The following is a 17,372-nucleotide window of genomic DNA, read 5'->3' on the forward strand; positions in this document are numbered from 1 at the left end:
CCACATCCACTATTTAGACCCCACAGGAGTAAAATTATGTGCTATACTGCCCCCATCCCCATGGGGTCTTTAAGATGAAATAATGGCATCTCTTATATTGTTAATGACTTTAATCAGGGAGATACCTCTGGCTTCAGATTAGATTAATGTATTTATGAGAGGGCAGGAGTGAAGGATAGGAGGAGTTTTGGCTTAACACCGCCCTCAACAGCTCTTTAAATGTTCCAAGGGAATCCAAGTGCAGGAAATCTTGTGCTTGGCATGACTTCTAGTACTACCTGTTATTTCCCTTGGTGGCCAGATTTCAAACACCTTGCCTATGCTGAACAAAACAGCTGGCAATCATCTCGTAGCTTGCTTGTTTGAGCAGCACATTTGTACCAGTACTTGCACTGAGCCAGCTCTGTAGGCTATAGAAAAGGTTCTAGGTCAGAATCTAAGAGCCGAGAAAGGTGATCAGCCTCGTCCAGCTGTGCCATGATGGGGCGAAAGGCACCAGTGGTGGAAACAATAAGCTACAGGATGACAATGGAGGACAATAATGGAGGCAGCGTCACTGGTGACAACAGCATGAGGGGAGACAGCAGAACCAACTTGGAACTAGAAGTCAAAGGGCTGCCCAGTAACAAAGTGCTTCGTCCGGAGAGGGAAACATGGGCAATGCCTTTGGATTTCATTATGTCCTGCGTGGGATTCGCTGTCGGCTTGGGAAATGTGTGGCGATTCCCTTATCTGTGCTATAAAAATGGAGGAGGTACGTTTATTTCCAGATTATACCATACCGAATGCATATACACTCATTTTTATTACCCTTTGGGCACCCAGGCATCTATTGTCACCACAGTGATCTAAATGTGTGGCCACTTACAGTTGCTGTCCATCTGACTAAAAATTGTGTGGCCTTTGGTAGTCACATGTAGGGTAGGGTCTTTTGCTTTAGAATCCATTCTCCAGTGCTGCTGCCTACCAGCTGGCATAACTTTCTTTTCATATAAATGTGAATTAGGCATAAGCGGGCATGGGGGTGAATAATAGATTTGTCTGGAGTCAAATTGACTTCCTAATGAAGATCAGAAATTGTTTTTCTTTTCAATGTGGCAAAGGTTATTGAAAGATAAACCTAATGTAAAACTGACTGTTTATGCCAGTCTTATCATGGGATGCCAGGCTGTGTGCCGTACATTGCACCTTATTAGTTACTGGCCAGTTCAATGATTGTATTTATTGTACCCCATACACCCAGTCTTGGGGCAGCACTATTTTTCTTAGAGAATGAACGAGAAGTAGAAGCACACGTGGAACTTTGGCCTCCAGTGTTTCCACATTGAACATAAGTTGTAAACATGCCCCAGGCACTTGTTTCTGCTTTTATAGAGCAAAGCATGGTGATGGAGCTTCCTTAGGCAGAGACTGGCCATGACACACGCATACCTATCTGAAATGCTGCCATTTATAGGATAAGAAGTAGTTTAGCATGATGTAGAGCAGGGATGTACAACTGGCGGCCCGCGACCCCCCTCTGTGTGGCCCCCCACCTGTCTGGCTGTTTTGATGGTTTACCTTTGTGTAAGCTTTAAATAGTATCAGTACTGAGATTAACTGGCCCCCTGCATTGCTCACACCTCAGATTCAGGCTGTTCACACCTTTTAATGCCTTCATTGTTCACCCCCTCTCAGGCTCAGGCTGTAATCCTGTAATCCCTCTGACACATCCAGCATTGTGTCTCTGTATGCTGCTTATGTGTGCCATAGGGCAGGCATAGTGTGGCACACATAGGCAGGGGAGGGCAGGAATAGTATGGCACACATAGGCAGGGGAGGGCAAGCATAGTATGGCACACATAGGCAGGTTAGGGCAGGCATATTATAGAACACATAGGCAGGGGAGGGCAGGCAGAGTATGGCACACATAGGCAGGGGAGGGCAGGCAGAGTATGGCCTGTTTTTAAGAATTATAGACAAATGACTGAAATGGAATATTTTTATATTGTTTGTTCTTGGACCCAAAAGGGGAGACTTACCTCATCAGTTCAAGACCCTTTTTCAGGTCCAAAATTTGGTCTGGAACCCCCCATTGGCAAAGAAAAAAGTTACAGATATATGAACAAATTGTAATAGTAACTTAGCCACAGTGCCAAAAATATATTGGCCAGAAATGTTATCCTGAAAACTCACAGTAACTGTCCTAAGGCTAATGTCCCACCGAGCAAGTTAATTGCTAGTGATAGATCCCTGCTACCACAGGCAACTAACTGCTCCGTAATGCCTTTCCACCAGCAACAATAGGAATTGCCAGTGGAAAGGTCTGCACATTGCTTCCGGCTGGAAAGCCGATGCTTTCCATAACTATTTGTTGCCTCTGAGCACTCCTGCTTTAGCAGACCTAATTTAGCCACGTATGCTGGCGGTGTGTCAGGCTATATAATTCAACTTAGTTAATTTAAGAAGAACAGCGCCCCCTATATGGCACTCGATTATGAGGTCTCAATGAATTCATGATTCAAGTAGGTGGAGAACCTTATCAGTATTAAAAACAATTCATTTATTTATATACCTTAAAATTAATCAAAAGTATTTCATTAAATAGAATTCATATTAATAATCATCATTTCATAAAAAAGAAACATTTCGTATGCTAATAGCAGCGGGATTTAGTCAGCGGTTGTTATTTGCCCAGGTAGTAGATCTTAAAGTGCACTTGATTTTATCTTTATCATTAAGTCCTGATCCAGATTTCGATTAAGCAATGTCCACTGTCTCTTTGGCACAGAAAACCAGCGCTCGTCCACTCGTTTATTCCTCCATCTGAGCTCAAATCACCTTTTCCATTGCAGACATCCCCAAAGCAGTTCCGCACCCCACCGGGCCACGCTGCTTTGCCACTGCTCACTTCTTATGCGCTTTTCACCTATGCGGCGTCATCAGGGCATGTCTCATTTCTCCTCCCATAGGCCTTTTAAACCCAAGCCAGTGAAATATCTTGTTGCTAGGTTACCGATCATGTACATATCAAAACATAAATGATCAGCACCTATATTATAGACAAGAAATCCTTCACAAAGTTTTACAAAGTTAAAAATATACATTTCTAATATACTTATACCATTTCAAAATGGCGTTCGTTATCCCTTTTAACTTAGTATTTCATTTATACATCTTAGCTTTTATAAATATGCTGAAAATTCCTATTGTTGCCAGTGGAAAGGCATTTCAGAGCGGCTCTTGTGCCATTAAATTTGGGTTTCCAAACCCTATTTAGGGTGGCTGAATTTCAGTAGAACTGCAAGCAGTATGGTAGCCTCCACTGATGTGTATTAATAATACACAGTCTGTACACAGTCTGTACTCTTAATATTGTTAATTAACTTAATCAGGGGGACACAATGACTGGGGGGCTTCAGTTTGGGTCATTGCATTTAAGGAGGACATGAGTGACTAATGGAAAGGGTAACAAACCTTTAAATGTTTTATGGAAAGCTGAATCCTGCTCCCATCCTCTCCCAGTATGCCCAAGATGCAGTATATAGTTACCAGTAGTACATCTTGTGCTTGGCATGTCTTCCACTGCTGCTGTACCTGTAAGGCCACACTCGCATAACTCTGGTGGCCACATTGCAGGCTCCTTGCCTACACTGAGCTTAACAGCTGGCAGTCGTATCACAGTTAGTGTGCTGGAGTAGGTGGAGTATTTGTACTAGGAGTAGTTCTATATATGACTGAGCCTGCTGTTATAGACAAGATTCTGTTGGACTATCAATACCAAAGACTAGCTATTCCCCTGCGTATTTGAGGAAAAGAATCATGGGGAGAAGAAAATCAGTGGTGGAAACAATAAGCTGCAAGGTGATGACGATGGAGGACCAGCGTAGAGGAAGTGTGGCTGGCAGGGAAGCGAGCAGAACCAGGTTGGAACTGGAGCTGCCCAGTTGCCGAACACATCCTGCTGCAAGGCAAACATGGGGAAAGCCTTTGGATTTCATGATGTCTTTAGTGGGATGTTGTGTCGGCTTGGGAAATGTGTGGAGGTTTCCTTATCTGTGCTATAAAAATGGAGGAGGTAAGATTATATGTAGGATACAGCCATAGCACCTTTACTACTATAAATAGGAGTTGGTCTAATTTTTTCCTATTTACAGGGACATTAAATCTAAAGGATAATGGCACATGGGGGGGCATTTGGCCACCGCTGCCCTCTGTAGGAGAACAATGTTGGACAAAATACCCCTGTCCACTTGTTAGCACTACTAGCACTGAATGAAAACTGCCCTATTGCACCCACACGCTTGCTTGGGTGTTTTGGCCACCTATTACTGGCTATGTGCAACACAAAATGGGGCCATTTTTGACTGCTGCTGTTGTCTACAACATATTTTAATTACGATTTACTACTGCAGAAGGAAAGTTCACGTTAGTAAAAGGAATCGTAGAAACTGACCCTGGGGAGCCATTTTTGGGTCCTGACTCATGCGTTAAGAATCCCTGACCTAAGCTCTACTGTCTATTTACTGTTAGCTGATACTGAGGCTCTCCTGAAAAAGCCCTAAACGAGTGTGAGATTAAATCTTTTTACAAGAATTAGGGATTTATAAAATCTGATTTCTATTATAATGTTATGCACTTTGGCCAGCCTGTCTATGCTGTTGTGTAACATCAAACATTCTTTACGGCAATAAAGGGAGTTTAACCTCTTAACCTCTTTCCTTACTGTGCCATGGCTCCTATTGGTAAACATCATGCACTACGCCACTGACAGGCATCAAAGGTTTTACAGTCAACAAAAGGCGAGTAGTGAAAATGTATATTTCCCCTTTACAAATAGGCATGAAGTTCCTTGTTTATATGTATCTACAAGGCTGCCTACAATGTATACTACACTGCTCCTTTTCTGCTCTCCCCCATGTAAAATTATATACTTAACAGGCACCATTGTAGTATAGACTAAAGGTGGCCTTACACGGGCTGACTGGGGAGGTATGGAGGGGCTGTGGGGGTACTAACTGATTGACTAAATACACAGATGGTGGCAGTAAAAAAAAAAGCGAAACTCTTATTTTCATGTCAAAGTTTCTTGTCTCTGTTGATTTTGTGCTGCTTGTTCTGATAGACAATGTCAGCACTGGTCAGCAGGGGGCAGGCTGCAACCTTAAAAACAACCTTAAAGAGATACTGACACCAGAAATTAAATCTTTTTCACATCTATCCTAACATTGTCTTTGATGCTATTTATCATTTTACCATAAAAATATTTGCCTGATGCTTTTACATTACCCATCTGATCCCCCATGTTCCTCTATGAGGGGGCTGCCATATTTGTGTAGCAGGAGGCCGTTAGCATTAGAAGCTATAACTGACAGGCTGAGAAGGGACAGTCAGGTTGGCAAAACAGTCAGGTTTAGGAACTTCAAGTAACAATTAATTACAAAAACAGCCCTATTAGCAAAGAATGATCAACATGACCTATAGGTAACTTTTTTACGTACATTCATATTTTGAAGAATAGTTTTTTAGTGTCAGTATCGCTTTAAAACAGCTGAGTATCAGTTGGGATGCTGAAACCCAGCAGAGACTGGAAAAATAAGTTTGTTATTAGACTGCACATAGAGAATCTGTAAATATCAGTTCCTTTGCCTTATCCACAACTTCTTTTTTGTTGGATATAACACATACTGGCCTGGGTTATTATGTTTGTTTTTTTTTTTTTTCAAATGAATGCATAAAAGCCATACTGTTACTCTAAAGTGATTATAATGTAGAATAGTAGAATGCTAGCTTAGTGCTGGCAAGGCAAATATTTTTTGTGTAATACAATGTATTTTTCTTCTGCTCCAAAGGGTATTTGTATGATAAAAGGAGCCTTATAGAACCCTTAACTTGTATATGTGGCCTACAATATCTTCATTTGCCATTTAGTGATGGCCTGTGCTGTGGCCACTATTGGGCCCATCCTATGAAAAGTGTCACGGCATAGGGACACATGCACAAGTTTTGATGTTAAAGGAGGGGATGTTCTATTAATTGGTGTGCATCTGGCCCAGTTGTTTGGCTCTTATTGTGAAAGGGTGGCACAGTGACTCAGTTGGTAGCATTACTGCCTTATTTTACCATTTAGAACATGTTGCTCACCAACCCCTTGGATGTTGCTCTCCATGCCCTCAAAGCAGGTATTCATTTTTGAATTTCTGGCTTGGAGGCAAGTTTTGGTTGCATAAAAGTATAATGCCAAACAGAGACTTCAGTAGGCTGCCAGTCCACATAGGGGCTATTAAGTAGCAATTTGATTGTAAGCTCTTCAGGGCAGGGACCTCCATCCTCTTGTGTCTTTGACTCTTAACTTATTGCAACTGTATCTTGTATTTATTTGTGCTTATTGTAATACTTTGTATTTATCTATTTTAATACCCCTGTTTATATTAATGTATTCTACTGTACAGCGCTGCGTACATAAGTAGCGCTTTATAAATAAAGTTATACATACATACATACATACAATTTATAGCTCTTATTAGTACCCCCAGGAACCTTCTTCATGCTTGTGTTGCTCCCCAACACTTTTTCATTTAAATGTGGCTCACACGAATGAAAGGTTGGGAATCCCTGATTTAGAAGATAGAAGGACGCCATTAAAAAAACACCAAGTGCCAAGCACTAGAATGGAAGCTAACAATGCACTGATGCATTTCACAAATTTACTCGTGCCCATCCATGCTCACAGCTGCACACATGAATGCCATGGAACTCTGGAACTACCTCCAGGTGGGCATTGTAATTTAACATTGTAGACCAACAGTAGCTAAAACCATTGCTCATCCTTGATGTATATTTTTTCCAATATGATTTTATAAGGGCAAACTCACCATGGCTTTATGTGCACTGCGGTATTAAGTAATTGGCACAACTTCCTGGTTACTCTCCTGGCACTGATTCTATCATAATGATGTAGGCTGCTGATTGGCTGTAGACAACCCTGAATGCTTGTGCCCTGCAAATGTGCCACCCTGCTGAGAAAGAAGTGGGTTCCTTAGCTGTAAGCACTGGCATCTTAGGTGTATTAAGGACATATTTTTTTATTTTTCCAGAAGCAGTGTTATACATTGTGTCCCTTATTCGCAGTTTCTCTGCTTTGGGAGCTGTTCGGCAGCCTGGCACAGATGGGTTGGGAATAATGGGTGGTACGGAGTGATATTGGATGCCGGTGTCCTATCGGATTCCTTGTTCTATCTAAATGCTCTGCTGATGTCAGGATCATCCCTTGCAGGTGGCAGACAGTGACTTTGCTTCTTTCCCTGATGATGATGCAGCTTCTCTGCCCTCTCACTTTCTCTTGCATCAAAGGATCAATTATCTGAGTGCCAGACTGCCTGCCCCCGGGCTCGCACAACAGCCAATTATTTTACTGCTGCTCTGGAATTCTGTCCTTGGTCCTTGGTTTTGGGTGCCCATGTTTAATTCATCTCCTGCAAAAGCCACAGTGGTTTTCCTAATGCTGCTTGGTACTTATATATCCATTGGCATTCATATGAATCCTATTTGCTTTATTGTTAGTGGCTCCTAAGAGAACAAAGAAGTAGTGAAAGTGCAGCTGAGTGCATGCGGGGGGGGCGATTGGAGGCACAGACTCACAAGCAGACATGAGTGTGCGCACACAGACACAGGCAAACACATGCAGACCGGCATATAGGCATGCAAAGATTGTAGCCTGTGAGCTAAGTTTAACAATGACGCGGTATTTGCCCAGTGACTGGATGGAAAAATAAAAGTGCAGATGAAACCTGATTTACAAGGCATAATGGTGCTTACCAGGAAAATGGAAGTCACCCAGATCAATGCAGTCCTTTATTATACTTGCACTGTACCCCTCCCCCCATACTGCCACACACACCAATTTCACCATGGATAGGAATTTTGTAGATTCCAGCTCTAAGTATGGGTATTGCTTCAGCTCTTTGGCTAGAATCCATATCCGTAGGGGTGGAAATAGAACCTACTAGTACCCATAATCTTAAAACTAGAAAGAAGGAGTCCTGCACAATGTTCCCTCTAAGCTGGGCACTCCTGCACACAAATTTTGAGACCAGCGCAGACAAAATTTTATACTGTGCTCACCTGTTTTTTTAAAATGCACATGGTTTTAAAAAGAAGAAATTAAAGGGAATATTAGTCCTGCACACTGAAATTTAACCGAAAAGGCATCATTTCCTCATAGGTGCAATGTTAATAGATAACTTTTATACTCTGTGCTGCTGTGTCGCATGGGAGGAGAAAAGGGTTAAAATAACACAAACAGTACATTTTTTGCATTGCTAGTTCCATGGGAATCAGCAGTTTAATACAAAAAAATTAGGGTCTGTGCTTGAGAATCTGGATTTTGAGCGAGCCTGAGATGCTTTAGCTTAGAAAGGGTTAAAGGCAAGGCAGTCCTACAGAGCACCAGCTGTCCTTATTGTCTTGGACAATGTATGCTGCCTAAATAGGGAATATCCCATGCTTTAAGATGACTTTTTGTTTATCTGCACATTATTCTAAGCACACGTAGATCAGGAAAGTTTGGGCTTATCTGGGCAGAAGAGCTTGCACTCTACAAGGCTTCTTATTTTGAAGGGTATTGTAGAAAATGCTGCCTTACCCTTCCCCCCCCTTGGATGAATCCCACTCCTATCATGAATATCCCAAAATAGCAGCCACGTGAGGTCTGCTCCTTGTGTCAGTGACAGAACACTACGACAAAAAAGGGGATTTGCTCAGCTGGCTGAATGACTGAGAAGGAGGGAGGGGAGGCAGACACCGAGGCAGAAGAGGCGTGGAACAGAGAGGGAGAAGGAGGCATTTACACTCACTCATACACAGATGGACTTTAAGGTGTAGAGCTCAGGAGAGAGCAAATGCCAGGAGAGGAAGAGATAGGTGCAAGAGTAATTTGGGGGGGGTGGAAGCATTGAAGGAGGGGAGAGAAGAGGGGTGGGAAGCTTTGTGACTTCATCCTGGTCCCTGCTTTAAAGCTTCTGGAGCTAGCGCAGGACTTGCAGAGACAGGACACAGCGCATCAGAGCCTGGCACGCTTGGAGTTTCTACCCACTTCTCAGGGGGCATTGGCACCACAGTGTTCCCCTACCATTCCGTCCATCTCCTTTGTCACCAGCAGTAACCCATGAGATTCTTCCGGCTCACCTTTAAGTGCTTTGTGGACGGTTTCTGACTTTCTCCGGTCTTCATTTTTTTGCTTTTCCATTCTTTTCCTTTTGGGGAGTTTTATCCCTCACTGATCTGAACTTGCCAAACTGATCACTATTTCCTTTTAACCATAGTATTATTATTATTTATTATTTAAGGGTTATTTTGGACTGAAGGTGTTGAGGAAACTGGGACTACTTTGTCTTTATTTTTGTAAAAAGAGCAAAAGTTTTTGTTTTATTTTTTTAAAGAGGGAGAAAAGGGTTAGGGGGCACTGACTGGTTTTTATTTGAAGAGAATAAGAGATTTAAAGATCATGGAAAAGAGGCGTTTGTCTTTGGACAATGGTAACTATAAAGTGGACATAGATGAGAAAAAGGGACAGCTGATACCAAATGGGACTGCTCAGGAGACAGATTTGTGCCGGAATGGATCAGCCAAAGGAGAGATAGTCTTCCCTCCAAACTGCAAGGAAGGCATCCCAGAACGCGACACATGGACCAGTCAGATGGATTTTATCATGTCCTGTGTGGGCTTCGCCGTGGGTCTGGGAAACGTGTGGCGGTTCCCCTACCTGTGCTACAAGAATGGAGGAGGTGGGTTGAAACTAGAATTCCAACCACTTGGATAGATAGGTCATTGCATGCATGGGCTGTCCTTCCTAAGAACTCCACTTCCTTATACGCTCGCTGGCTGTACATTTGCACGTAGGCAAGCAGGTTCAGCTTTTAGTTAGTCACAGGGGGGTGTGCTCAGGCTGACCTCTAAAAATGATAACTTGCTTCTCTGTGCATCTGTTTTCACTTGTCATGAAAGTAATGGATCCTGCAATCCAGCAGCCTATAACATATGGGCCCCAAACAGCCCCTTCCCTATCTGATATCTGAATGAATCTCATGCAGACATAGATATGGAAGGGTAGAAGGACACTGGGCCACGGATAAGGTGTACAAGCGGTTGCTCAGTAGATACGATTGTTGGCCCAATGAACTCTGGCACAGATCAACTTCTCTGCTGATCTGCAGTATGTGGCCATCTTTAGTGATCATTTCTAGTCTGAGTTACTGGTTTACCAGTGTCAACACAAGCAGCTACTCATAGAGTAGGCTGGGAGTTGTAGTCCTGCTACAAGGACTTTCATGTGTAGGCATGCAACAGAGTAGTGGCAAACAAAGGCCATTTCCTTTATTTATATTCATTTGAATTCTAGTAATTCGCATTGCATTCCAGCACAGATAAATCTCCATCCCCCCACCATCAATTGTGTTAAATTCAACACAGTGCTTCATTATTTCAGGAATTAAAAATGTGTAAGATCTTAGTACCGATAATAGTCTCAATTCATTAAACACTTGCCTGGAAGCCAGCAAAGTCTTTTGTAAATGTGCAAAAATTGGCATCACTGGGAATTCATTAGGATTTGGTATATGTTTGAAATCCCCAAATTTGCCCCGTCTCTCTTTTTTTTAATTGATTTTGATTGCTTTAGTATGATATCCCATGATGCTCTCTTGTCTGTGTGTGTGTATAAATGGGTGTATATATATATATATATATATATATATATATATATTTCTGGTGTCAGTATCTCTTTAATAAATAGGCTATATTTACCCCTTAAAGGTCACTTATTTACCCTTTAAAGGTGACTGTCTAATTTTGAGCATCTGCTTAGGGATTCCTAAAAAGTCTGACAGCTAAAGGTTTAGTAGGTGCCCTGTTATCTTGCAAGTGGAAGTGAGTGCCCCTGGGAGTGTGGGGGTTAAGATGCTGTAGCAGAATGAGCTCCTAGCTCCACTTTCTTGGAAGCTGAACTTTGCTCCCAGACTCCGTGTCCAACAGTATCAATGTCAGGCAGGAACTGGCTGGAGAGCACAGGGGTAAACAGCTGAGCAGCTCACTCATATGTGGTGTGCCCAAAATAAAGAACCATAACATAAATACAACGTGAGCTCAGTGCCCAGTGCTATGTTTATGAGCGTGCGTGCTGGGGGCTAGATAACTTATCCTTCATTTTCTAAATATGATTCCGGAAATCTCCAAAAATGCTTGCAAGTTAACCTTTTTTTACCACACAACAAAGTTTTTCTCAGAGAGAGAGAGAGAGAAGAAAACACCATGTTATCCATCAACCTCAGACTATGCCCCACTTTCCATATACATGATGCTACAATGATATACAGGTATAGGATCTATTAAGGATCTTAAGTCTACTAAAAAATCATTTAAACATAAACCCAGTGGGATTATTTTGCCTCCAATAAGGATTAATTATATTTTAGTTGGGATCAAGTACTGATCCCATGGTACAGAGAAAAAGAAAATAGTTTTGAAATTCTGAATTATTTTTTAAAAATGGAGTCTATAGGAGATTAACTTTCCATAATTCAGAGCTCTCTGGATAATGGGTTTCTGGAAAAAGAACTGTGTTATTATACTTGCTGTGTCCTTGGGATTAAGACACACCCTGAAATACTGTGACAGCATAAAACAAGCTGACACTGATGTATGTGTGCAACCTGACAGAAGCGCATTGTTCTCTGTTACTACGAGATTGTAGAATCCATGAATCTATAGGTGAGAATCACGTATCCAGGCGCACACCGCTAGGAGGCAGATGTAATCATTAACCAGTCCAATCTTAAAACTGAGACATGCATTGTGATAAAAAGAGAGAGATAAGGGTTTTATAACCCAGTAAAGTCACCTTGAGGGACACACTGCCCTACCATGGCTGCCAGCAAGGCTAAAGGCTCAAGGGATGTTGGGACAGTCATTACAGTCCTTTATGGAACCTTTTATGCTGCAGTGATTGAGGCTCAGTAGCAATGCAGCAAAGGGAAGCAATACAGCAAACAGACCTTATAGTTCTCAGTATCTCTGATACTTACGTCTGTGTGCTAGAGGCGCTAACAGCTGTTTGCGTCAGGCTCAGTTGGGAACATGTGAAAGGAATGAATGAATCTTCTTATCAGCTCCGGCTGGTCCCATATTACAGATTTAGTCGCCAACAGGGCTGAAAAAAAGCCTTCTGTGTACCTGCTTGGGTGCTTGCTTACTGGCTGCAGTGGGAAGTACTGCTAGACTGATGGCCTCACTTATTTCATGGTGCTAAAATGAGGCAATTTAGCATGCTACAAATACCATTGGTTTTGTTGCCTCTTCCAGGCCTAAGGCACAACAAGTACTATATATTATGCACAGCACTGAGAGCATGGAAACCCACAAGAGAACAAATTTCTGCACTTTGTTCCTTCACTCCTATAAGGACATAAGGCCCCAAACAGCAACAATTTTGCATTATAATGTTGGAACACTTGCTTGGTTTTCTCCCAACCATAACTATTGATTTTAGCATCTGTCAAGCACCACTGTATAACACATCTACTGTGTAATGAAAATACCAGTTATCCATAAGCACCCTACTAAATCATTTGCTGCTTCAACAGATTTCTGGGGGAGGTCATTGGCATGCTGCTTAATTGTATCAATATAGTGCAGGACTGGGGACACAGAATTGCACAGAAACAATTCAGTACCAGTTTGTTATTTGTACATAGGTGTCACTTGTGTCAAACAGGGGCTTCTGCATGTCTGAAATTTTGTAATTCAGCAACAGCTCAATGGCTGGAGGCTGTAACCATCTTGTTTTGCTATGCCTGCTATTCCGCATTCAATCCATGTAAATTCAATTCAGCACATATTTGTGGAACCCCCCACGCACAGGACATAGCTGGGAAAGTACTACTAGTAGAAAGGTACGACTAGTAGAACGTTAAGAGGTTATTACACATATTTCTGTTCTCTGCTGACTTTTTTCCCTTGGTGATTTAGCCTCCTAGAGACTTGCAGTCAATGTAGGCTTTCCATACAGAGGCAGATGTTGACTAATAAATCATCTTTTGTTGGTCAAACAAAAAGCTGCTCTTCCTCCTTATGGGACCCGAATGAGACCCTTTCCCGACTTGGGCTTACTGAGATACTTAAAAAGCTCAAAGACAAAACGGACACCGCTAAATATCGCCCAAGGGTCCATTGTTCTTTATTATCATGCTTGCCGCATCTCCTCCACTAAACATGTTCTTACTAAATAACTACCATGGCTTTAGTTCATCAAAAGGACACTGAGCAAAGCAGCCTGCATGGAGAGGTCTGGGAAGATTTAAGTGGTTTAACACATTGGCCTATAAATTATCCACCTTTTGCATTAAGTCTGGTCATGAGTTGGGTTTTGTGGTAGAGATGACACCTGTAACATGACTTATTATTTTTCTTTTAGGTGTCTTCCTCATTCCATACATTCTGATCGCTATCCTGGGAGGTATCCCCATCTTCTTCCTGGAAATCGCTCTAGGACAGTTCATGAAAGCAGGCAGCATTGCCGTGTGGAACATAGCCCCGCTCTTCCAAGGTCAGATCATCGCTTTGATTGCATATTTGAAGTGTTACCAGGTCTAGTTTGAAATAAGGCATATCTACCCCCTGTTTCCCACTGGGCAATAGAGGCTTCAGAGTACTGTTTGTGCCAAGCAACATGTTGTCCTAAACCAATTCACCTGATCTCAGCATGCATTGCCAAGTCAAGCAGGAATTTAGATTCCATCCCATGTCTAACAAGGCTGTGCTATTCAAGCCTCCAGCACTCTCTGGCTAATTGAATGTCCATAATAGCTTTTTTTCTTATTACCTTTGATGTTCCTGAAATAAGGAGCACACTAACTCACTAACTGAAAAAAATGCCTAGTTCACCTTGGTCAGTGGTGCTGAACTGCAGACCTTACTGACTACTAAGTTAAGTATTAAAGGGGTAATAATGTGAAAAGCTGGACAAATCTCTTTGCCAAGAGTGCTGTCTTTAATAGAGACTTGCACTGCGTACATAAATAGCGCTTTATAAATAAAGATATACATACATACATACTTAACAGAGGTATGTTGCGTATTAGAGGCCCCGAAAGAACAGTAGGAGGCACAAAAATGGGTTATTGCTCTACATTCTTTATTATGAAGCAGAAAACAAAGGCATGAAGTACTTGGTTTTCTGCTTCATAATAAAGAATGTTGGCTGTTAGTCAGGCCCAGTCAATCCGTGCAAATGGGGCTGCTGTAAAATGCCATAGACAATTATCTCCAAAATGTTCTTTTTTTTTGAGGTTATGATAATAAATAACCATCACAACTTGGTTGGTCTACAAGGTAGACATTCTGAACTGAATTTTAGCTTGTGTTTCTGGATTGTAGGCATTGGCTTTGCCTCCGTGGTGATCGTGTTTTTTTGTAACACCTATTACATCCTGATTCTAACGTGGGGCGTCTATTACCTTGTGAAGTCGTTCTCTGCCGTCCTGCCCTGGTCGCATTGCAACAACACCTGGAATTCTCCCGATTGTGTGGATATCTTCAGGCAAGAAGACTGCACCAACGGCACGGCCAATTCGACCTTTGGCAACCTGACCTGCAACGAACTGGCCGACAAGGTTTCGCCCATTACTGAATTTTGGGAGTAAGTTCTCTTCGTATTAAGTTTTCATAATGCTATCACCTCTTGCTTGTTGTGGATGAAAGAACAGGGTAACTTCACATTTACATGTAGGGATGTTGGATCCTCTGGTATTTAAGACACATGACATTTCTTGTGAATTTTTCAGCAGTTAAGCACTTTGCATGAAGCATTTTGTAGATAGGAGACTGGAGTCAGATAACCTGCTTGTTTGGCCTGCCTGGCCAGCAGATCATTAGCAGTGGGAGGAACACTGGACCAAGTGATCATGCTTGGAAGACCAAAAAGTGCTAGAAAAGAATAGCACATTCTATATGTATGTTAATGTAAAATCCCCCACCAATTAGCAAGCAGTATTTGGTCAAAAAGAGGAAATTCTGTACACCTGTCTTTGCAAGGGCTCTGCATTCTGTGACTGTTCCAGGGCAATGGGATTTGTAGCTGGAGGGCCGCAGATTGCAGATGCCTACCCTGTGGGGAAATGCATGGAAATCCTGCCTTAAATCTGCATAAAGACCCATAGATCTGTACAGCAACACTAGAGCTTATGTTCCTTTAACGGTGTTGGTATGATGCTGTCTGAGTCTGCCTTAGCCCAGGCAAGCAATATGGCATAATTTGATAGCAGGAAATATAAGTATTTGATCACTGTGTTTTTCTGAAAGTATCACAGTGGACAGATCACCAACCCTTATGGTCTTAATGTGAGATTTACCCCATATTGTTGCCTGCATGAATTGCAGGAAAGTGGCTTGTACCAGCATTTACATGTAAATGGATGCAATTTTAGGTGTCCTTACAAGGTACATAGCCCATTTCATGACATTTGTGATAACTTGTTATGAAATGAGAGCTTCTTGATGTAAATACATGGATCACTTTTATCTATGCAAGTTTCCAAGAATTTCAAACAATATTGATTTGTAGTATGAAGTAGCCACATTACACAGATATTTCTCTGAGCCCTAAAATTCCATGGACAATGTGGTATCAGGGGTTTGATATTACCGCCTATGCAACCTCAAAGGCAGAGGGTATACCTCAACTCCTGGAATATCAGCTAAAAAGGCAAACTGTGCATCATGTGGGATTCCTCTGTCCTGGGTTTATTTATGTATCAACAGTAAGTTACACAGCATTTATAATAATATAAGTGTTTATCTTTAAACAAGCAGGAGACTTTCAGTAGAAAAAAGGGTTACAAAAATGAGCCGGTGGGACTAGCAGCAGCGGTGTAAATAGCCACCCACACCTATGGGCCCCATGCCCTCTCTACCAGTGCTAGGTGTCGCTGGGTTTAACTCCTATGTGCCACAGGTTAGAGGTCCATTGGAAGCTAGACTGTGTAAGGCAGCAATGCATTGGTTGACCCATACTATATTCAGGGACAGATAGCCCCCATAATAACAGCATTTACTATTTAAATGGTCCCCAAACATGCCCTGCAAGCACAAATAATTAGTAAATTCATAAAAGCCGACTTTTATTGGTTTTCTCCTCCCAAAACATGTGCTAGCTGTTTTTCGTCAGTAGCCATTCTCATTCCTTTTACAAACCCTATCAAGATGGCCCCCACACAGATTTAAAGAAAAAGTAACGCTAACATTTTTTAACTTGATCGAGCCTAGCCTGACTTCTGTATAGGAAGGAGTCAGGCTAGGCTTGATCAATCGATCGCCGCATAGTTCATGCATCTCTGTATCGCCTTTGTTCAAATGACAGGAAGCCAAGTTTAACAGGTATTTTCTTCTAAAGCATTCAAAATAACAAATGGTTTTCAGGATAGGGAAATTATTGGGGAGGGTAGAATAGATTTTTTAGTTAAAAATTTTTAGTGTTACTTTTCCTTTAAAATGCAGATTTGGCCCTTTCAGACCAAGTCAATAACGTATCTGCTCATTTATGTGCCCTCTCTGATGGCCCCTCCAATAGATATCTGGCCAGAAATCAGAATGAACAAGTCAGCCCAGTAAAGTGGGCATATTGGGCAAAGATCTGCTCATACGGCGACATAAGGTACCACCTTCAGTCGGTGAAAGAGTCAGTCAACCCCTATAATGGCTAATGTGCACAATATAATGCTAGGAGGTCTGAGAAGATAAATGGGTGCTGGGAAATGTAACTCAGTGATGTCTTACATTTCAAAAGTCATTGTAGTTATTATTGGGAATCTTGCAAGACAGTCAGGAATTCCTAAAGCCATTAATATCAGTGACTGCCTATATATCTTACTCCTAACTGGAAACTTGCATAGGGAAAAGTAAGTTAAACAGGCTCTATTGCCCAGAATCATGCTTGGCTAAATTCAAATATTCATTAAAAGCAAATTGGTACATTCTTGCAGCAGAGAAATAATATTACAAATGCTTGTATATGGAATAACAGCCTTGCCTTTTATTGGCATTAGCTGTCTGAACTCAGCTTCCCCCAATAGCAAATAATGGAGGTGTCCGCAAAGGTGGATACAGCCATCAGAATGACACCTCCATTCCCCTGGGTGAGTTCTGGAATCCACATGAGGGGATGTGTGAAAAGGGGTGACTGCTACAGGCAGGAAGAATGTGAATGATGATATTCGTTCCCATTGACCCTACAAGTGTCACTTGACCCCTTTCTGCGCTATATTTTGCAGACTCCTGTGACTGTGGAATCTAGACTAGGGGGCATAACTGCAGGTTCCCCCTACTGAGGGACTGAGTGAGCA

General features: G+C 42.0%; 1 protein-coding gene across 3 annotated transcripts in view; it reads left to right on the top strand.

Annotated features, from left to right (window-relative positions):
* Nucleotides 1-258: 258 nt before the first annotated feature.
* The window catches only part of slc6a8 (solute carrier family 6 member 8), a 44,042-nt gene continuing 26,928 nt past the window's right edge, over nt 259-17,372 (top strand). Inside the window, exons 1-3 of one of the 3 annotated variants that reach the window (XM_004916693.3) lie at nt 259-754; nt 13,448-13,579; nt 14,410-14,671. In XM_004916693.3, coding sequence (XP_004916750.1) covers nt 478-754; nt 13,448-13,579; nt 14,410-14,671 — 671 coding nt within the window. In that variant the 5' untranslated portion in view covers nt 259-477. Of the gene's footprint in view, nt 755-4,036; nt 4,058-8,781; nt 9,765-13,447; nt 13,580-14,409; nt 14,672-17,372 lie in introns of those variants that run through there. The other 2 variants (XM_012969217.3, XM_002935493.4) reach the window with 2 other exon arrangements.

The sequence above is a fragment of the Xenopus tropicalis genome, chromosome 8, assembly GCF_000004195.4.
Source record: "Xenopus tropicalis strain Nigerian chromosome 8, UCB_Xtro_10.0, whole genome shotgun sequence".
NCBI classification, from domain to species: domain Eukaryota; kingdom Metazoa; phylum Chordata; class Amphibia; order Anura; family Pipidae; genus Xenopus; species Xenopus tropicalis.